At 40.1% G+C, this 22,577-nt stretch overlaps 1 protein-coding gene across 5 annotated transcripts in view; it reads right to left on the minus strand.

Annotated features, from left to right (window-relative positions):
• Window positions 1-7,692: 7,692 nt before the first annotated feature.
• ACSL3 (acyl-CoA synthetase long chain family member 3) overlaps window positions 7,693-22,577 on the minus strand; it is a 49,408-nt gene continuing 34,523 nt past the window's right edge. For 4 of the 5 annotated variants that reach the window (XM_067002744.1, XM_067002745.1, XM_013181554.3 and 1 more), the window contains 6 exons: window positions 22,087-22,259; window positions 20,987-21,061; window positions 19,745-19,936; window positions 18,387-18,501; window positions 13,785-13,942; window positions 7,693-11,942 (listed from right to left, as the gene is read on the minus strand). In XM_067002744.1, the coding sequence (XP_066858845.1) occupies window positions 11,779-11,942; window positions 13,785-13,942; window positions 18,387-18,501; window positions 19,745-19,936; window positions 20,987-21,061; window positions 22,087-22,259 (877 nt within the window). In that variant the 3' untranslated portion in view covers window positions 7,693-11,778. Of the gene's footprint in view, window positions 11,943-13,784; window positions 13,943-14,139; window positions 14,334-18,386; window positions 18,502-19,744; window positions 19,937-20,986; window positions 21,062-22,086; window positions 22,260-22,577 lie in introns of those variants that run through there. The other variant, XR_010833711.1, reaches the window with a different exon arrangement.

Genomic DNA, 22,577 nt, shown 5'->3' on the forward strand with positions numbered 1-22,577 from the left:
ATGTGTCCTTAGGAGAGGAAGCTGTGCGGTAGTTGCAGGCTGCAGCAGACAGCTCTCCCTGCAGGGACCCGTGGACACTTGCACAGGAATGTGGCCGTGCAGCTCCATGCCAGGCCGATGGGAGCCAGGGCAGAGAGAACCCACAGTATCATACTGAAGGGCAGGAGGAGAAAGGACGATATGAAGGAAGAGCTTGAATAAAGCAAGGGAGGGATATGGAGGCTCTGGCACTGCCAAGAGGAAGTGCTGTGATGTCCATTGAATTTGGAGCATCTTCTACCCTTTTTCTACCTTTTCATGGAGTCACAGAATATCCTGAGTTGGAAGGGATCCACAAGGACCATATGGAGCCCACATCCAGAGGGAGATGAGGAGAAGCGGGGTGCCGAGCAGCACCACTGTAGGCCAGCACTTGCTAGATTTGTGGAAAACATTGAAAAGAGTTCTGTCTCCTCAGTTAGTACAGGTCAGTTGCACTTCATTCCACATATGCTTCCTAATTTCAAGAGACATAAATTGTGAGTAATTAATCAGAGATACAGATTCTACAAGTGTTTGAGCTCTCCAGAGCTTTTTTTTTTTTTTTCCTCTGAAAACTATGGCAAAGGTCTTGGCAACAAAAGCAAAAAAATAATCGCATTAAAAAAACAGGGCAAACAAGATAGTAACAATAATAATTACGGGTTTCTTAGATGAGACTGCGATGAAAATCAAAGTGGGAACATTTAACAGGGGAAGCTGGGTATAATTTTCTGAAGCCTCTTCTAAGGATTACAAGCCAAAACAGTGTCCTTCACTGAATAAAGTCATTGTTTAAGCATAATGGGCCCTTAAAGAGCTCCATCCGAAGTCTCCTGATGTCAGGAGATAAAGTCCCCTTTGCCTTAATGGGCTCTGGCTCAAGTCCTTGCTCAGCAGCTGGCTGCATGTGGTGATGAGCACTGTGGCACTTCTTATGGGAAAGCACGCGGCAGCCCCGTGCTCCCAGCCCAGCGTCACCGCGTGCGGCCAGTCTCGTCAGTGACGGAGAAGCTGAAGTGCGTGGCCAGATTTCCTAAAACGAGATCATCTGAAGAGTTCGCTCAGCGCTGGCGTCTCAGTGGGGTTGTCATCAAAACCTCGGGTCAGACCTGAAGTGCACGGGGAATACTACGTGGAACCTGGAGATGCGGCCAGATGCAAAAACAAAAATAAGAGCATGGGAGAGAAGCAGCCAAACACTTAAAGATAAGTCTTAATTACACAAAAATTCAAAGCCCAGGAGCGCGCCGCAGCCTCAGCTGGAGCTGGGAAAGGAAACGTTCAGCGGTGTCAGCCGGGGCTCTCCGGAGGCTTGCTGAGCTTTTGCTGCGCCTCATCCGCACGGCAATCCACAAATCGCAGGGGGCTAGAAGCTTCCAGCACAATAAAGCTGTTCTAAGCACTACTGGAGCTTTCCAGAAAAAGTAAATAAACAAATCAAGACAGATGGAAATAATTAGAATATGAATGATTGAAATCGTAGGAGTGCAGTTTTCAATTACCCCGCATTGGCTTGGGCTTTAAAAGCTGATCCAAACATCCAAAGCTACAAAAGGGGAGGAAAATCACAGCTGGCACAGGCAGGTGCGGGTCCCCGGAGCCACAGGGGCACCAGCTGTGCCCCTGCTCCACAGCAGCAGGACCCATCCCCTGCACCAACGTGTTTTTGGTAAGAGCACCGTGGCTGGGATGTGCGTGGGGCTGGGGACAGGCAGGTGACACGGGTCTGGGTGGCGGGCACCCAGCCCCAGCACGCCCCGGGGAGAGGGAGCTGTGGCATGGACACGAGGCAGGGGCAGGCAGCTGCACCAGTGCTGCGAGAGCTCCTAACAGCTGCCTGGGGCAGGACCACCAAGTTATCCCACCTGCACTTCCTCCAGCTGTTCCGAATGGGGAGCTCTTAGTAAAAATAACAGTAATTTAACCAATCAGCTAATAATAATAGTATCAGAAATACATGCCTTTTTCATTTACGTTTCCTTCTTGTTGCCAAGCAGCAACTTCTGTTCCTTTCCAGGTGCGAGGAAACGCCACGATCCAGGTTTCCCACACAAACCACCCCGGCGCCCACCGCTCTTACAGCTGTTACTGGTGACACCATTTCCAAAAGCCACCAGAGACAGGACTGACAGTGTGTGGCATCTTCACAAAGTCATGGCTGCCATCAGCTGGTGAGTGACTCTTAGATGAGAGCAGGACAGCAGGACACCTGCCTGGTGGCCCCAGGCTTGGTGGTTCTTCTGCTCCAACGCAATGGGCATCAGTATTAGGTTGTTCTTTTGGGGTGTTTTTTTTTTTGTTGTTGTTTGGTTGGTTGGTTGGTTTCATGATAAAAGAAATACATCTGCAAAACCCTGCCCCGAGACTTCTATCAGCTTTGGAAAGCAGACAGATGACTACAGCAGCTTGTGAGCAACACCAAATGACTGCAGCGATTCTGCTCGTGGGTCTTTGCCCCACCAAGCCAGCTGGGTCCCCAGCCCTGCAGCTCCCCACACCAGCTTTGAGCAGCACAAAGCCTGTGAGCCCTGGCAAAGCTCGGTCAGGGGCTGAATCACCCCTGTATACTGAATACTTGCTGCAATTTAAAGTTTTATATAAAAATATAAACAAATATAAAGTTTTTTGCCTGCCTGACATACTCCAATTTGCCCACGTCACTCTTGTGCTAGAGCCTGTCACGCTACAGCTATTCCAACCAACTCCATGTCCCGTGACCGCGGGAACAGAAGTTTGGACCACAGCATTTCTCTGTATATACCATTGGCATAGTCATGGAAGGTATATATATTCTCTGTATATACCATTAGTACAGGTAGTGGAAGAAGGAAGATCTTTATGGAGAGGTGGTAGCAGCAGCTCATCGGGCATATATCAGCAATTCTTGCTTCTCCGTGCACATGCCCGATGGAGGAGGACTGACTCGCTACCCTCTGCACCGGCCATCACAAGTGCAATGGCAAGGTGACAAGGAAGGAGTGTGGCACAGAGGGTGCCCGTGGGCTCAAGGGAGCGACGCACCTGATGCCAGCACTGCTCATCACACACACCCTGTGTAGAAGGCTGTGAGAGCACAAGGCAGGCTGATAAACATGGGGTGCTCATTGACATTTGATTTCCCTGCACGGCTCTGACCTGCTGTGGCTTTTGCACGAGCAGAGGTGTGCAGCAAGGAGCAAGGAGAGGAGGGAAATTTAATTGAACTGAAGAATTAAATCCAGCTGTATGGTGTGCCGGGGGGGATGATCCGGGAACTGCAGGGCTGGAGGCAAGCTCTGGGGAGCCGGGAACACCTCTGCACATCAGGAGCAGTGCTGTCCCTTCACAGCCTGCCGCTCAGTATTTCTGCTCATTGCCCGACTTCAGCAGACAAAGTGATAAAGTTAGACTGCCCTCTACTTGCTGTACCCCTACTTGCACATTCCACAGCAAAATGCAGTGGGAAAGTTTGAGCAGGGAATGGCGACTGCAACAGATTCGCTGCAGCAGCAGCCACCTGCCCGGATCCTGCAACCAGAAAGCTGTTGCTTTCTGCAAAAGAAATTTTGCAAAAATACATCAAAAGAAAGCAGCTTTGGGAAATTTAAAAGTAAGTATCCCTATGCAACACTGGGAAAAATCCCAGAGAAAGTCCTAAATCGCATCTATTTATGAAAACATTGGGAAAATTATTGCCAAACGTTATCCATGGGCCATGGGTAAAACCAAGAAAATATACAACAAGCAGATCTGGGGGACTGGAGAGCACGCAAAGGCACAGGAACTTGCCTGCATACTCAGTAGAAACACCGTAATTGTCATTGGAAGGATAATTAAATTTGAGCAAACCCAAGTTAGGCTACCCACAGAGGTCCTTAGGATTGAGGATGTGAAGGAAGCCAGCCCCGGGAAACACTCCATCGGTAACACGCTGCCTACAACGAGACCTGGCATCTGCCACTTCTGGAAAGCAGAGGTAATCCCATGGTTAGTAGAGACATGGGAGACCTTCTCACAGGAACCCACCTGTCAGGGCCTCAGACAAATAAAAGCAGGCCTCGAGGAGGCGTTAGTACGTTTTGCTCCCAGCATCCCCGGCAAGACGTGGAGCAGAGGTAGAATCGGCAGGCCACAGGCGGCCTCTCAACCCCCTGTCCCCCAGAAGCCTCGTGCTGGTCAGCACCACGCAGAGAGAAGTCTTGTGGCCCCACATGCAGCCAGTACCTGACCCACCTTCCAGACCTGCTGTGTATCACCTACACGGCGCGAGCTTGGATGTCTCTGGGGGTGTGCGTGCATGCACAAGTGAATATCCTAGTGGAGTCACGATAAATCACAAATTCAGTCAGTCCCTTTTGATGTGGAAATTACTTATGAAAATTGACCTTTTCCTATTGTTGTATGACTCTTGCACAACTTTGGCCAGTGGGGGAAGATAGAGGAGGCGGCTGCTGAATACCGAATAGGCCAGGTTGCTCGTTGGCCTTCTCATCGGCACTCAGCCTTCCCGATAGCTTTGTTACACAACTTCAGCCCGAACAGACTAAGCCATGGCTTGCAACAAATCGAGCAAAAACATTTCATTTCCAAGAATACTGGCAGTAATACTGCCAGTAAACGTGGGTGAGATTCCAGAGCAGTGAACTGATTAGACAGAAAGTTCTTAATCCTTAACAATTAGCTTTCTTACAGCTTGTAAGGCATCCACAACATACCTTCTGACTACAACAAATAATGGAAAATATGCCGGATGACTCTCTCCGAGTCATTCTTAACTCTAATGCATTACACAATTAAGTTTTATAGCCTACAACAGATACATATGGTACTAGGAATGGTAATGAAATAGTGTCTTGGCAGCAAAATCTGATACAAACCTAATTTAGAAAAGACTGAACCGTATCTATCAGTGCCGCTAAGGTAAATCCTTAAAACAATGTCTGTGTTAACTAGTTAGCCATCCAGAATTTTTTTCCCAGATTGGGAGAGAGTGAATTTTATGGTCGCTTGATACAATAGCCACTCCTTTTTGTTACTAGTATTTTCATACTTCAGGATGATGCCACTTTTTCCTCCACCCTCTCTAGGTGCCTTAAGTAGCAGGAACTCTACATATCTGTAAGGATCCGCATCAAGATTTTTCTGTTCCAGAGGTATTAAAGACAGTATCTACCAGGCCTGTGCAAAACAGTTACTGCAATCACGTATTGATGGAAAGCTGTACAAACTTTTCCATTAAAATCATTTACATTCATAAAGTTGTATCTCAATTACCTGGAAATAATTACCAACCCTTACCACCACTGCTAATAAAAAACGTTACAGAAAAAAACTAAAGCACATTGTTCAAATACAGTGAGAAAGAAAGAATGTATCAGAGACATTTGGAGAAAAAAAAAAAAAAAAGTGTTTTGATCCCTATTCCTTTCCATTCATTGTGTCTTTTTGCACCCTAAATGGTTGTCCATATCTTATGGCATTTTGTTTTGTTTTTCTACTTTTTTTTTTTTAAAGGGTAGAGCTATCTTAATTCATTCAGTTGAGTTTATATTTGGAAATTATATTCGTGGGCTAGAGATTAAAACATGGCACATGGCTATTTTCCTGCTCTTGTGCTTGGCAGCACTGCATAACCCCAAAGGCTGAAATGAAGGGTGTGGGTTTTTTTGTTTTGTTTCTAATGTTCCTTGCATGAAATATTTCATTATAGGTGGCTGTGTCACTCTTTAAGGTACGTACAGTCACAGAAAACACAGCCTACATATACTCATAGGGAAACGGTGCTTTCTTTTCTACCAGCCACTTCTCACCTGCGGCCACGTGCCCAAAGCACCGCAGTGCTGGGGTACCACCGCCGCAGGCACAGACACATGGGCGCACAGAGCTGTCCCAGCCTGATGTCGTTTGAACTATCCAAAGGCAAGAGGTATTTTCCTGGTAGCATTTGACATTTTCCCAATTCTTCTTTGTACCCCAGAACACAGATGAAAACTACTCAGCCCTTTTCTCCTAGGCAAGAAATATTTCTATTAATTAATCCCTCAGCACAAAGAAAAGGCACACGCATCATCTGTTCCCCTAGCTTGCAGAGTGCAGACAAATCCACTTCGTGTGTGAGACAAGGGAAAATGCAGTGGCAATTTCCCACACCATTTGCCTTTCATCTGCTCTTGGCCACAGGAGAACCTGTAACTCGGGCAGCAGGAAGACCCCCTCCACCTGGCGACCACCGCCGGGACGCCCAGCTGCAAGCAGCGAGGTGATGTCTCAGCTGTTCAGAGGCCATGCTGCACCAGCACGGCCACAGTTATGCACAGAGCCCAGGTGGTGTTCTTGGGTTAACTTCTGTGCCCAAAACAGAAAATGAATATACACAGAAATTCTTATGTATATATTATTCCTAAGTATTAAAAGAGGATTCTATTTCATTCACACATCAGGACAGTTGATTCAGTTTTTCAACCATTTTGGTATTCCCTTTCCCTGCCACCTCCCCTAGACTTTTCTGGTGTGGACAACAATAGCAACTCAGAACTTCAGGATACTTTAGCTATAATTTTATTGTATTCAGTATTTTGAATCTGTACCTTCTCAATGGTTTCCTTAACAGATTTATTTTTTTCCTGAGAAGTAAAACTCCTAACATGGTTACATATTTATCCTTGCTGGAATTATTTGCTATAATAAATTGCCTACTATAAGAGTTCAGAACTGTGTATGTTATTAAGGAGCCTCCTAAAATCATTTTAGCAGCTGTAGGTGCCCAGGGCGAAAGGGGGAAAAATAAATAAATAAATAAATCGAGTCACATTATCTTAAATGAATTTGAAATAAAAAATGTCAGTCCTTTGAAGGAAAGAAAACTACTTTGAATATTGCTTAAAACCAGAAGGAAACTGGAGATTCTCATGGTTGTAAGGGATAAAGATCTATTCAGCAGGGAAGGCTTCACATTCAGCCAGCACTATGACCCTATGCATCTAAGGAACTTGTAAGTAAAGAAAGAAAAAAAAAAAAGAGATCTCATCAACAGTTTGTGAGCTTGTGATCACAATCTTCTAACTGCTCAAGATCTCAAGAAGTCTAATTGCAAGCATTAGCATCACTTTGGGACCTGACCCTTCAGCCCACAAACTTAAAAATCTAACACCAGCTGTAAGCACTAATACACCAGCACAGTAGAAGATACCAGTACCTTACAGCTTTACATAAGGTATTCCCACGGCTGGTGCTCAAAAAGCAGAAAACGTAAATGGCAGGTCATTTTCTTTACATCTGAGTTGGCAAGCCCTACACATAAAGGGTGTGTCGTTACCTTGTGCAGATTCGTAACGTTGTCAACAACATCAACATACAGATAAATAAATCAACAATGTGTGTACAGCACTAACGGCCAAGCAGTCAACCTGAATATCACCACCTGCAAAGCACAAGAGTGTGGCTATTAACACAGACAACTGTCGAGGTATTAAACATGAGTACCAGCACTGGGAGGCAGGAAGCAAAACACACGGGCATACCCACCACCCAACAGACCTCCTTTGTAACACAACATTTTGATCCATTCCCATTCTTAAACAGCCACATTCCCAACTAATTTGTTAGTCAATTCACTCATTTACAGCTGGAAGTTATCTAGGCCCAGACTGATAAAAATGAGACACCACTTAAAAAAAAATGGACATATGGGGCTTAATTTGTGAAATTAATTTTATTTTTGAAACATGATATCCAATTACAAATAAATAATTCATACAATATAACTCAATTAGGATATACAATGTTCAGGCAGGTCATAGTAACAACCAAGATCACATTGAAAATGAGTTTACATTAAATAACCAATTACAGTAATATACAACTGGTCATTCAATTCATTTCTCAGCCTGGCCCAAGGTGTATGCAAGTTGACGATTGTTCCTCTTACCGGTAAGGAAACAGATGTACACACACTGATAGAAAGCCCGAAGTAGTTAATACACCACATAAAAGAAACGAAAAATGCTGCATTGCATGGCCTAGACGTAGCTTTAGTACAGAATAAAAGCTTGTGAATTCTAGCAGGAAAAAGGTTATTGCAAAGGAGTCGGATGTCCTATAGCAATCTCTGCATAAATTTGCAAGCTTTACAGGATGTTTTTACGTATGGTTTCAATCCCACAACCTTTTCCACATCCTGTCTATAGAACCAGAAGCATGAGGACAGGCATCATGTTCTCAGCTTCAGTTGCACATTGTTCTTTGCTTTCATTTCAGCAAAATATTTTACTGCTAAGCTACAAGAAGGACCACACCTCAGTGGGAAGCTGTGTGTAATCTGCAGTAATAGCAGCATCAGTTAACTTGCAAGGTCTTTTTCTGATACGTAATTTTTTTATTTTCCAACCTACCCCACAAATACTATTCTCTGCAAGAACATTTATGACACCTAGATTAAATTTAGTCTAAAGGCCTGAAACATTTTTTAATAATTGTAGGAATTCAAAGGAGATCCTTGGAATTCACAGCATCCTTGGAATTTCTTGGTTGGTCGTTATAATGAAATGTGTTTTTATACTACATAAATTTTCACAACAGGAAAAGTAGTTACAATTCCCAATTCAGAATCCTGCAAGTCTTATATTTACAAAAGCTTTAGTAGAAATCCCCCCTCCCCCTCTGGGGGCCCCTCAGATGAGGTATATAACCCTTGTTCTTATTTTGAGCTCAAAAAGATTGTTCAGAAGTTTACAGCTCTTCTCACTACAAAATCCCCCGTGTGATGGAGACTGCTACTTCTAACCACGCACTTCTCAGAACTTACTCTACAGCTGTCTACATGTGCAAGGGGACACGTGCAACACGTTCCATCGGGTGGCTTTGACGTTGTTCTTGTTACACTGGGCATGGGAAGACAAAAACAATGAGAAAAAGGAAAGATAACCAGGCAAATTGCTGGCTGGTGAGTAGCGGGTCTATGCTGGTACCACCAGGATTTCAAATTCCCCTGAAGCTGCCTTTGTGCTCAGCAATGTAAGAGCACAGGGTAAGAATGTGGTGCCTGCTGGGGATTTTGGCTGCTCCGGTAGGCTACAGGACTAAGACTGCAGGAGCAAGGAAGCCCAGCACCTGAAAATCAGCCGTGACTTACAGTCCAGTCCCACCATAGCCCTGGCCAGATAACACTGAGAAGCACGGACACCCACGGGACAGATGGCCTCAATGGGACCTGGAGGAATGCAGAACACAGAAGTATTAAATTCCCTGTTTTGTTCTAACTTGAAAGGAAAACACACACATCACAAAGATATTAAGCCCACACAAGTATTTTAAAAAGACTTTCTAATCTTCTACGCTGAAGCTACAATGAACGAACCGCTTTATTTTCACATTCTGTAGAAGAAATAAAGGTTCACAACAAATCTGATGTCTAAGGAACTACATCTATTGACATCAATTTTAAATATAAAATGGACTGAAAGATCAAATGCACTGTTAGACTGCAACCCAATCTTGAGATTGGATTAGAAAAAACAAAAACAAGCAAACAAACAAAAAACTATTTCCAAACCATTTGAGTTTCATTTACAATTTACTCAAAAGTGCATTTAGACCCTTAGCAGAATGAAATACTAATTTCAAATTCCTTCTGTATTTGCCAAAGGCAGATTTGTTTTTTCTTAAATCTGCTGCACAATGCACCAAATGACATACACAGTACTTCAGCAATTTATTAGTTTTCACTAAAACAAAAACCATTTGATCAACATACATCCTGCGCTGAGTGCAAACAATTCAAGAACCTGTTGATGGAGCACAGATATATATTAGAACCTAATACACGACATGACATTTTCCTACAGACTTGGCAATTTCCACATTCTGATACTTCGTTTTCCAACATTTCCAGCTGAAGGCATTAATGCTCTAAATACAAACAAAAATAAATTATAACTGTATTTCCATTTGACCTGTTATACCAGAATTTACCAAATGTAACAATTTTTCATAGACAGCAGCAGAGGAAATCCATGAATAGTAGGAGTGATGAAAACGTAACATAAAATACAGCACAAACCTCATCATTTTACCAGAACTGGAGTAACTACTTAGTAACATTTAACTGCTATGAAACTGTTTTCTATAATCAATGGAATAATCAATGGAAAGTGTTACTTTAAATAATGTATTTCAGAATGCTTTTTGGTAAGAATTTGCATATCAAACATTTTCCACAATTGCTGCATCAAAGCTTCACAAGTGCTAGCAGCAGGAATTCCCTCTGCCAGATAAAGCTTGTGCTGTTCAGAATTGCTGTATGCTACCATATAGCAGTAGTAAGCATCAAGACCTTTAAGTAAAGATAATAAACATGAGAATTAACTTACTATTATTAAACTGTTTTAACATTTGCCCCATTACAAAGTTGACAGATGTATGCTTTATCACATTCTCGTGTAACCTTGACTAAAATATTCTTTCTAGAAGTATTTTGAAAATAAAATTCACATCTGAAACAAATCTAAAATGTTCTCACTTAAGACAGAAAGATCCCCTATAACTCTTCAAACAATATTCACGTATCTGTAGTAAAACAGAATTGTGACCTTCCCAGAGTAAGAAATTGGGTGTAATGATAAAACAAGTAACAAACATGACTCTGGCTGACAAATACTTCAAATGCTTGTTTTTAAAAGGAAAACAAAAACGCTAAATAAAAACACAAAATTAGAAGGGAGATTTTTAATGGCACAAAGGGCAGCTAGGCACTGTGTGAGCTGAGGACGTAACTGTCATTATGACTTTAAAAATCCCCCCCAGTAAGATTGGGTTGCAGCTAGCACAGAAGAGGGTTCTTATCAGAGTTTCACAAACAACAGAAGAGCAAACCCAGTGTGTTGCCCAAATCTAACAAGACAACAAAACAGAGCAGAATTTGTTACAGTCCCTCTGCTAAAAAGTCAAAGTTACAAAGCGCTAAATGAAATTACCTCCGAATTCTTACTAGCTCTATGCAATTCAGCTACTGTATAGAATGGTCATGCACTATTTCAAAAAGAAGTTTCTGTATTTGAGAAATTCTTAGGTGTAATTTCTGCTGTGTTAATATCATCTTTTGTATTAATAAAGATATAACTAACACCTGCAAGAGTACCCGCCTTTATACAGAGCTGTGCCATGACCATCTTTTCATTTACAGGTAAAAATAAAAGTAACCATTAGGCACGTATTAAAGGTGTATTACACAAGCTATAGTGTCAAACATTTTCTCCCTCAGATTTACACGGAAAAATAGCACAGCAGCAAAGAACCTGGTCCCCTGTTGAACAGTGATCTCATTATAAGCATTTTTAATTTACATAATGTCACAACATGAATACCTCCTTATCTTTAAATAATTAGGTAAAAAAAGGCCCCCAGTATTACCATTTCTTATATAGCCAAGTTCTCTCTATATACATCCAAATGTTAAAGATACAAATAAAACATTATACAGGATTTATAAATGTTTAAAAACTTGAGGCTTCAGAATCATGGTTTTCCAAAAAGAGTCAGGAAAATCCACAGACTGACAAGGTAGCAGAGAAAACTGGGAAAAAAAGGAGACAGACACAAGTTTGCTGCCGTAACATTTTACTAAACTTGCCAGTCATCAGGGTGATGTTATCAGAAATAACAGTTTATGCTGCAAATGAGGAATGGTGGTTTTGTGTGTTGATCTCAAGTGCTGAGACAGGCAATTCAAGTATTTCCTATTTGATCCAAGCTCACCGTAGCAAAGTGGTGCAGAAAAAAGAATTATTTTACATTTTTTCCATACATTCGATCAATGTCCTGTTGATAGTATGCCGTAAGCTCTTTGCGTTTTAGTTTGAACGCGTCTGTCACTAGGCCAGTCTCAGGTGTCCAAGGATCAGGGCTCAAACGGATTTTTACTGGTATTTCAAACTTCTCCAGATTGGCTGCAAAAACGAAAGGCAAAAATCACACAACCATTTTTAATGCAAAATGTAAACATAACTGTTTTTCTACAATTGACCAAAAAACAGAGGAACCATATTCTCACACACAAAAGTGTGTGATATGACTGAAGAAATGCTTCACAAATTCCCCATGGTCGAGCTGTATAAACCCCAGTGTGGTCACAAGTAGAGTTACAGGATCTAGCACTGATTATTCTCCAGTTCCCCAGAAATATTGAAATAAACCCCCGACTTTTGAGTATCTGTGCTGCTCCCTAACTTCAGAAAAGCCTCAGTGCTTACTTTAAAGCCTACGATACTAAAGGGAAAGACAAAAATATAAATCGACACAATATATGTAGAAATGCCTCAGGATTAAATCAAATATTCCATTTCATTGATTGTTACAATCTATTTGCAACAATACAATGCCCTTTAAAATACTTAGTGTTGCACAACAAAGAAAAAGAAGGGGATGTTGTACATGAGCTCCACCATAGCAGCTTCTTAGAAAGATTTTGCCCAGATGTTCTGTGCCTTGAACGAAAATCTATTAGAGACATGGGCCAAGAAAAAAATGTCTGTTGTAGTACTGAGACTGCATTCTTTGTAAGATTATGTTCCAGTAACAGAACTCTGCAAATATACTACTCAGAGGTTTAAAATATTCACAAGCAATATGGAGGAGAGGTGAAGATTAACAGGACAAAGACTGTTGGAAGTATAAAATTATCCAGGATAGAAAAGATAAAAGCAAATTGCAAAGAGCTGCAGAAGGACATCATGATACAGAGTGATTGCAAAACAAAACAGCAGAAAACACTCATTGCAGAAAGATATAAAAGAGAATGCAGACGAAAAATTTAAACTCCACACTGACCATTTTAAGAACCATTCTGTCATTGTAACTGACAGCTATTTGTAAAAAGCTCAGTTCTTGGTAATAGTCAAGTGCAAAAAAAACAAGGCAGAATTATTACGTAAGAAGAAAAAGTATCACAGTGCCACTGAATAATTCTGCACCAGAATAGCTAAATAGACTACAGCCAATTAGCATGAAAAAGATACAGCTGAGGGGAAGTATAATAGACAGAGAAAAGCCCTGACTGCATTTGTGACTGTTCACTGGCTCTTCCAACCCAAGAGCTCAGCAGAATCAAATTAAACTAGCAGATGGCTGGGCTAAAATACACAAAAGGCATTTCTTCACCTTTAACATAGCTGAGCTGTGCAACTCTGCCACGAGATAGCACAGATACTGATGTAACTTTAAAATAGGGCTGAAGAGTTAATGAAGAGAAGTCTACTGAAAGTCATTAGCTACAAAGACACTGCTTTCTGTTTAGGAAATCCCTCAGACAGAAATCGCTAGAGGCTAGGAGAGCCCACTTCACTGCGGGCTTTTTTTCCCCAGTCACCTACACAGAGGTATGTAGCATGTGAGACTGCCCGATACCCCCCACAGACGTACCAAGAAGATACTACAGGCAATTCTGAACAGCATCAGACACACAAACAGAGGGAACTGAGCTATGCTTGATGTATTTGTCTTGTACTTATATTCTTTGCTCAGGTATTGGCCATAGTAAAAGAGAAGTTACAAGACTACACGATACAAGACGACACGAACCGAAAGAACTGAACCGGTTCTGTGACCTACCCACATTTGTTCTTTTTGTTGTTGCTGTTGTTGGGTTTTGTATGAGAATTTCATTTCATGTATGTTCTCATGCAACATAGTACATGCAACACATGCACAAGGACATATTTTTAGGGCATATGCTTATCCATTTCACAGACATCACTGTCCACAAGGCGAGTATTTACCACCCAGCTACTCACCTGCCATAGCAGCCTCAGCTAGCACCTTCAGTACCTCCTTCTCCATCTCAGGACTGTTACAGATCTCTTCCCAGGTTCCTTTAAATCCTTTCTTTCGAGCTAGTTCTACAAGCTCCTTTTGATTTGGCACAACAAATCCAATGACATAAGAATGGAAACTGAGAAGTACATGTATTTTAGTATGAATTTTGTAACGTTAACAACTCTTTAAACACAACATTTCAAGTTGGGGAGGGTGCAGTTCATCCAGTTATTGCTCTTAACAGCTGATTTTTGTTCACCTGATAAACTTTCTGTAGTAGTACACAAATTACCTTTGCCTGCTCCAAAATAAGTAGAAAGAGAAGCTACTTACCTTACAGCAACTGGATTGCTTCAAGGTGTGCTGTCCATATGCATATTCCACTGTGCCTCATGCTCAAGGCTTTGAGGAAGCAGTACCCACACGATGTCAATGTGCCCTGCCTCTCCTCATGTTTTGCATCCCGGTATGAAGACTGGAGTGCGGCTTCCCTACCTCAGTTTCCTCTCAACTGCAGAATCCAGTTACTGTAGAGGAGTAGAGGACTGCAGTGAAGAGGGGTTGGAGAGCAGGTTGTGGAATAAGCATATGCACAACACATCTCAAAGAACGCCTGCGTCTGTAAGGGAAGTGACTTCTCTTTCTCTTTCAAGTGGTTGTCCATACGCTCACTCTACTGCTGGCAATCTTTGTCTACCTCTGATATAGCTGGAATGTATGAAGCTGTGACCTTAAAGTATTTGGAATACACTGAAGCACAATCTGCCCTGAAACGAGTAACCAAGGTTTTTGAGATGGAGTAAAGTAGAAGATCTAACTCATTCACCTGCTTTGAAGCAAGATCAGCACCATCTAAAAGATACTAACCCATTCTTGAACATTACAAATACATCACTGCTCTCACCATTGGAAAGCTGTTTCTCATGGCTATCCTGACTTTTCCTTTCTGCAGTTTACATCAGTTGTACTGTCATACAGCCAACACTCAGATGTTCCTCTCCTTTCCACAGAAGCTAGTTATTCTTTCACATACTGTTACTATTTTTTCCCCCTTCTCAGCTTTCTAGTCTTCCTGCCTTTCTTAACTTTCTTCAGGATTTTAAGTAATGCCCCTTCCTTGTAAGTCATGCCTCACAGAGCTGTGACCAGATGTTTCCGTTTCCTCCTGGACTCTTTTCAAGAGGTCCGCCTTTTCTGAAGTGTTGTGTATGGAACCGAAACCCTTTAATGTTTATTAGAGCAAAAAGATCATTGTGCATCCGATTATGCCATATTATCCTATTCACCTGCGTAAAACAACACAGCACTTGCAGACTCCTATCAGTTCCTACTCAACTGCTACCATCTGGTGGTACTTTATCCTGTACATTTACGTGTATGATTTACATACACTCTCCCTTAAACTGACTTTTTTTAAGCAGTATCTCCATCTAGTCAAGCTCACTCTGAATTCTAATTCTGTCCTCCACTTTACCTCAGTCCTGTCCTACCTTACCCATCTACAGACTTAAAAAATCCTTTCAACTCTCTCTTCCACTACGCAGATAGTTCATGCAAAAAATACTGAACCATAACCCTGGTACGGAGATTACTTTAGTTTATCTTTTAAGGACTGTAAGATAATTTTAAAATACTAATTCTAAAGCCCCTTTTGGTCAACGTAAGCTGTTTTTTTTTTCTTTTGTCACTGATATGAATTACATTTGACAGCAGTTGTGAAGACTGCATTGAAGTCCATCACAAACATAGGCTTCTCAGGCATCATCTGCTGACAAGCTTTGTCTGTTGGCTGACTCCAAACCCACCTTAGTTTTCTAAGAATATATTTACAGAAAGACTTCACATGAGCCTCAGAATCACTTAATACTTGCATCTCACCTTCTGTCTTTGCCTCTCTCCCATATGCTGCACCAAATCCTTTGTGACTTCACTTGGCATCTACTCTGTAACATGTATATATTGTACATCCAAACGCATCCAGATCCTCCTCCCTTCTTGTATTTGCATACTTCTGCCTGGGACGTCTTTCCATCACTAACTCTGCAGCCATGTATTTACCTCCGGCACGGCTGTTCCCAACTAACCTATATACAGAACACAAAGGACTCCGACACTTTCATCCCTGGCTCCTATGCTCTTTTGACATGCTTAAGGCCATGTTCAGCAATACTTCAGCATCTCCAGGGAAAAACAGCAAATGGAAGTAATCACTTGGCTGGGTAAGCCTCAAGCTTCCAATTCATCTGAAAATTCCTATGGACAAATGAGTTCATTCAACTACCCTTTTTTTTCTGGAAAAAGCCACTTGGAGCTCACAGCCTCTCTGTAGCTCTTCACTTTATTTTCTTCATTTTATAAAACAGATTTTGCCAAAGTCTCTCCTACGCTGGACATCCTTCCAACCTTTCTGTACTTGAGATCCTATTTGAATACAGCCCTCAGACTTAACAAAAAAGACATCTGCAGTGGCACTACATGGCCGTACCACCAATTCTGTAAAGTCTGGTCCTTGTATCCTTGAGCTTCCTGCTGAGAACTCATTTTTTCACCATGTTTGCCTGTTCCTCAGGTGACTGAACTACTCTGTTTCTGGACGTGATGCTTGAGATCCATTGATCAAGCTATCTGTCCTAATTTCTAATGGAAGCTTGATCAGCTCTCCTGTCCCAATTCACTTCTTTACAGTCAGCATACCAAACACAGAGGAAACTGGTGAGATTTAAAAAAAATTTTTTTTTTGCAGCAACATGTAACCAGATTTGGCCACAAATTCCTTATCTTGGTAATTCACAAATAACTTTGCAACTAGTAGAGGTAGCTAGCTTATTTTATTTTTTCAAACTCCAGTCAGGTGTATATTCCAAATATGGAGTTGACTGTACAAACACTGTAATATTTTAAAAAATAAAATCTCAAAGCTTTCATACATGTCAAAGGCAAGCATAACACCATTAAAGAACAAGTATATCTAGAAAGCTGATCTGTTAAAGCTGAACTCTCTTGTTTACTCAATCTACACTCCTGTACAGCTCTTCAAGAGCCAAATTCTTTCTCCAAATTATGCTGAACAAAAGCATACAAAAAATAACAGTACACTTTTGCGACAATGATCTTATGACAATAAAAAGTGCATCAATTAAGAAGCTATTATTAGGAAAAGCAATATACATGTTTTGCTAGACTGACCAGTAAAATGGATGGCTCTTCTACTTAAGAAATGCTACAGACTGACCACAGAAGTCTGTTTCAGAAATTCCCATCTCAGTAATTTTAAAACTTCATTGCTATCACTTTGCAAAGTGATCAGTCAACGCACATCAAGTATTTGAATTATGGTACACAAAGGTATCGATTGTAGAAGAATTACTGAAATTTACAGGTCCTTTTTAAGTATTCTAGTACACTGTAGATGCTACGTTGACCTGGCAAAATTAACAAAAAATTTGACAGTACAGTTCTAGAATGAATTCCACTCATAGCACGGCAGCAATCACCATCTGTAGGAGCTTCTTTCTCCATTGATTACAGGGAGTGTTCAGAACATGCATGTAACCTCAGGCAGTCAAAGCAAGCAAATATGAGACTTGCTCGTTAGGTGAAAACCATAATAAAAGCCTAATACCATGAAAGCTTCTCAGCAGCAGTATGTCCAATATGTCTTAGTCTATTTTTATAAAACTGTCAAAACTAAAGTTATGTGATGAATACTGTTAGTTAAGAAAAACACAAAGAACCAGGTGAACAAACCAAAAGTTAATTTACTATTACTATTGAGCAATTCCCTGGTGTGTTTGTTCTGGCTTTCTTCAAAGTTAAGTGGGACTTGTTTTGAATGTATATTATACTGAATAGAACATTTCTGATCACTCAGATGCTCCAAAATGACCTTCCAAACTTCAAAATGACAAAAGGAAACCAAAAGCATCTGAAGGATATTTATACATTTAAGTCTATATTCTGTACAGATAGGAAATTCTACCAACAGAAACTTCAGACATGTTTGAGCCCTAACTTGGTAGTACACTTAGAAAGAAAATAGAAAGGATGTTTCATCACTTTTTATCAATTGTGGCTCTGCATAGGAAAACACTCTACAGTGTTTTCTCTCCAGCTTCAAGGCTTCTGCTGGTGTTCTGCATGGATACAAAGCAGCTTCTGGGCTGTTGGGGATTTTGTTTTCATTCCCCTCCTTCCTCTGAAGAACAGCTCACAGCTGAATACAGCAAAGAGCAAGGTCTACTAGGGCTTCTATAGGTAGTATCTCTAAAGTGCTTGAGTGATGTCTGTTATGAATGCAGTTAGCCTTCAAAGCTCAGCTGCTTTTCAGGTTGGGAAAAAGGGAGTGAAAGACTCATTCTCGGCATTTCCAAGAAACAGTGGAAAAAATTGGGAAAAGAAAAATAAAAACATACAGTTCAGATGTTTAGTTTTGATAAAGAAAGCTATTCCATTGTATTTTAAATAAAATCCTTTTCCAACAAGTTAAAAAAATTCATGCTTTGAAGAAAAAACATTTTGCATATGACTTCAGTAGAGTAGACAAATAATATAGCAACATCAAAACATGAGCTGCCTCTTACCTGCTTGCATATGCACAAATATTATCTACCAGTGGAAGATTCTTTAGAGCTGCTTCTACTTTGCCAAGAGAGACATATTCTCCTGCCTGAAGTTTTACAAGGTCTTTTTTACGATCTATTGAGGAAAAAAAGAAATGCTAATTATGCAACACAAAGGTTTAGGCATTGAATTTATACTTTTCTGAAATGTATAAATGTCAAGAGGAAAGCTGACTCATGTTTGGTGAATGTACCAGAAACAGTTAATATCAGACTTCCAGACTTCAATCTCATCAACCTGTCCTTTGCTTAAACATGAGCCACACTTCAATTCTATGCATTTCCTGCCTTTAAACAGCATCTCCTATACTGTAGCACTAGCAAATGAATGGAAGACAACTAGGGTTACATAAAAAACAGTGTTTGGCTAGAAGCACACATTTTGTGCTGTCTGGTCCAGATGCCTGAGGCAGCAGATGCAGCATTTGGTGACATTTTGCTATTTATTCCTAGGCTAAATCCATATTTAAAGTGCAACTGTCCATCTGTTATTTGAAACACAATTGAAACTGAAAATTCAGCCCAAATTACTTGAGCTTATTGTATGTAGACACAAAGTCAAGGTGACTATAGCACCGTACCCACTCAGCTGTGATGGCAGCCAGGAATACCTCTCCTTTGCTATATGCCTGTACAAGTGTTCAAACAGGCAAGGTCGTTTTTTGGCTTTTACCTGTTTGACCAGGGAAAGGCAGCTGCAATGGGACCTAAGATTTTACTCATTTAATAAAACAAGTAAGCTTAGTTTTCAGAATTAAAGAGCATGCTGAATCATCCACTGACTTCAAGAGAGACACTTGGCAGTCTATAAGGCACCTATTTTTGTGCCTACAGATGTCAAAGCATTAGGAGACTATCACAGTCTTATGAGTAACATCTTTACCTTAGAATATTCTTCCCTTAGTTGCTTTACGATAAAGGAATACTCTTATTATAAAGAATGGTAGGATTAAAAAAAATAATTCCTGAGAACACATTACAAAAGAGCCCTTTCACTCTACCAAACTTCACACTTACAAAGTTATAAAATCTAAGACAACTTATCTAGCTCAAGTTAGCCTACATTTAACTACTTACTACTCACTAGCAGACTGGAGTCAATGTTCAGACTGTTTTGAAAGGAAACAAATGTTTTAAAAAATAGCTTTAAAAGCACACGATGATGTTTATATGTTAAGATATCAGAATTTTCTTAGGATAAATCATAGGATTTTGGACTGCATGCCAAGATATGTAGATTTTTTTTTTTGTTAACTGCAGTATTTAGCAGCCCTGAAAATAATCTGTTTATATGTGTTTACCTGAATCTATGAACTCACCAATTATTTTTAGACATCCATCTTGATGAAACTCTCCAATGTCTCCAGTATGAAGCCACCTCTGCCCATTCTCATCAATAGTGAAATCTTTTTTGGTTCGTCCTTCATTTTTATAGTAGCCCACAGTCACATTTTGACCCCCGATAAGAATCTCACCTCTAGGATATGGTTTATCAGTGTTGTAATATCCACCTGAAAATAGTTTTTCTTAAGTTAGCAGGAATTAAAAATACATTCCAAAGCAAGAATTCCTATCACTGTTACTATTTAAATACAAAAAAAATAATAGGTCCTTAGCCATCACTTCAAAAAACACTTAGTCACCGCTTGAAAACACTGCCTGAATAATAAAGTAAGAGAAGAGATGGTTCCATTTCTTTTCAGCATATAAGCAGCTATTTAAGATATGTGCTTACAAACAATGAAATTCACACGCATGTGGAGTGCAGACGCCACATCTATGCTTTTTTTTTTTTGGTCAGGACTAACATGCTTTATTAGCTTCACACAGGCTCAAATGAAAAAAAATATATAATTTTCATCTTGTATTTTAGGAAGAAAAACTACCAAAATCTAAGGTCTCATATTAGCCCCAGAACTCCCTCAAGTATTATGTAGTTCTACTCTGCAATACATAAAAGCCTACCTTAGAGGAAATAGTCTAAACACACTTCAAATTTCGTTAAATGTATTTTATACAGCATCCATTAAGCTACCTTTCCATATGCCACTATCTTACTTATTTTATTAATAATATTATGAAGTGTATTTTAAAATTTCTTAATGACAACAGAAGGTATTGTGCATAGATTTCAGTTAAAGTCTACTGAAACCAACTCCAAGATGCAACATACAAGACTTATACCCTCTCCTGCAAGAATACTACTCCAAACTTGAAAAAGGTGCAATGCTGTATACACTTAAACAATATGCATTTAAAGTGACTGAAATAAACAAAAAAGTATTGGCAAAAAAAGCCATAACATAACTTAATCAAAACACTATTGATGTGTTGATAGCTTCTATCTAGATATGTTTACATTTAAAAATCAGAGGAATTTATTTTACTTTTTCCGCCTCCAAGATTAAATGTATACAGGTTCAAACGTATATAGGTAAAAGAAAGATTTAAAAAAATAAAAAGGCAAGAAACAGTCTTCTAATTAGTACTACTAAGCAAAACCCTACAGAAAACTACCATGTCTTGCAAGTGCACTATAATTTAATCATATAAATTCTTACCTTCTTCCCAGTTCATTAATTTGATTTCACAGCAGACCAAAGGTGCTCCCACTCTTCCTGTAGTGTAATCCCAAACTGAAATTTAAAAAAGCATTTCTCAGAAAAAAAATACCAAAACTGACAAGAAAAATCTTTGTTGTCATGCACTTCATTTAGCGAAAATTAACTATTTACTTCTGAATGTTAACGTACACAACAGAACTTCCAAAAATACCAATGGATATATCAAGGTAATACAGATAAATTCCTCATCCTGCAATAGAGTAGATGGCTGTATTTACAGATAGCTCCAGCCACATCAACACAACTCTGACTCTGTGTCCACATGGATCACACTGTAGAAGCAGCACAACTTTTAATAGTGCTTGATTGACTTTGAAATGATAAGCAACAGTATTTCATAACAATTCAGAGATTCAGCATTTTGATTCATTTTCCTGGTTTCAATCCCCAATGCTTCTGCATCCAGGCACCTTCCCAAATTACTAGAGTGATTTTTTTTCCTCCTCCAAACTTCTAAAGAAGCCGTTACCAAAGACCTCTTGGAATAAAAGCCACATCCCAGTAGTCTGTGGATCGCTAAGGAACAGTGTATGTTCTACAATCTAGCATAATAGCAACGAACATTAGGTACTTTCCATATGACTCCTAGCTATATCGCACCACTGACAAAAACCAGCAGCTCTAACTGTTTTTGCCACCACTGAATACGAGTGGAATTTTAGGATTAAAAAGCAGCTGTAACCATGAAGTTCTATGCTACATAAAGCTAAAATTTGGCACAGGTTTTTGTATTAATTCTTTTTTTCCTAACATCTCAATACGCTCACCAAAATTAATACTTTATTCAGTTCAACTATCAAGCATAATACTGCCACGACCTCATTCACGCTCTTACAAGTTTCTCTATTACAAATGAGAACACTGATTTTGTATGTGCCCCATGAGCTTTAGCACAGAGTCAAACCTAGCACTCCTACTGTTCCGTAAATTTTTAGATTAACAGCATTTCCTAATTATGTTTTAAGGCAAAAACCAAATGAAGGGACTGGCAAAGATTATCCCCACAGAGCACTCAGCAAGGATGCACCTACACCAACCTTCAGTGATGGTTCCAGCTCCAGCTGATTCAGTTAGTCCATACCCCTGTCCTACAGGGCAACAGAAACAAATGTTCATAAATCGCTGGGTTGCTGCAGAGAGTGGAGCTCCTCCACAAAGCAGGACGCGAATTTTTCCACCTAGCAGCATTCGTACTTTCCGGAAAATAAGGCTAAAATACAAAGATGAGAATATGAAGAATTTGTTGCTTAAAAACAAAAGATCTGATTTTGTATTTAAGTTTCATCCATCTTCATATAAACTTCAGAAAACCTTGCAGGAGCACATTTAAAGATTTTCCATAAAAAACAACATTTCAAAAATTTATTTCTACATTCTGACTTGAAGATGGATTAAATATTTTGAAAGCGCAGTTTCAGTAAGATGGTAAAGTTGTGATTTTCTCTTCAAAAATGTTTTACAGAATTTATAGTTTATGTAATTACCCTTTAGGCTGACTTCTGTGAAAATGTAAAGACTGCAAATATCT

The sequence above is a fragment of the Anser cygnoides genome, chromosome 9 (assembly GCF_040182565.1).
Source record: "Anser cygnoides isolate HZ-2024a breed goose chromosome 9, Taihu_goose_T2T_genome, whole genome shotgun sequence".
NCBI classification, from domain to species: Eukaryota; Metazoa; Chordata; class Aves; order Anseriformes; family Anatidae; genus Anser; species Anser cygnoides.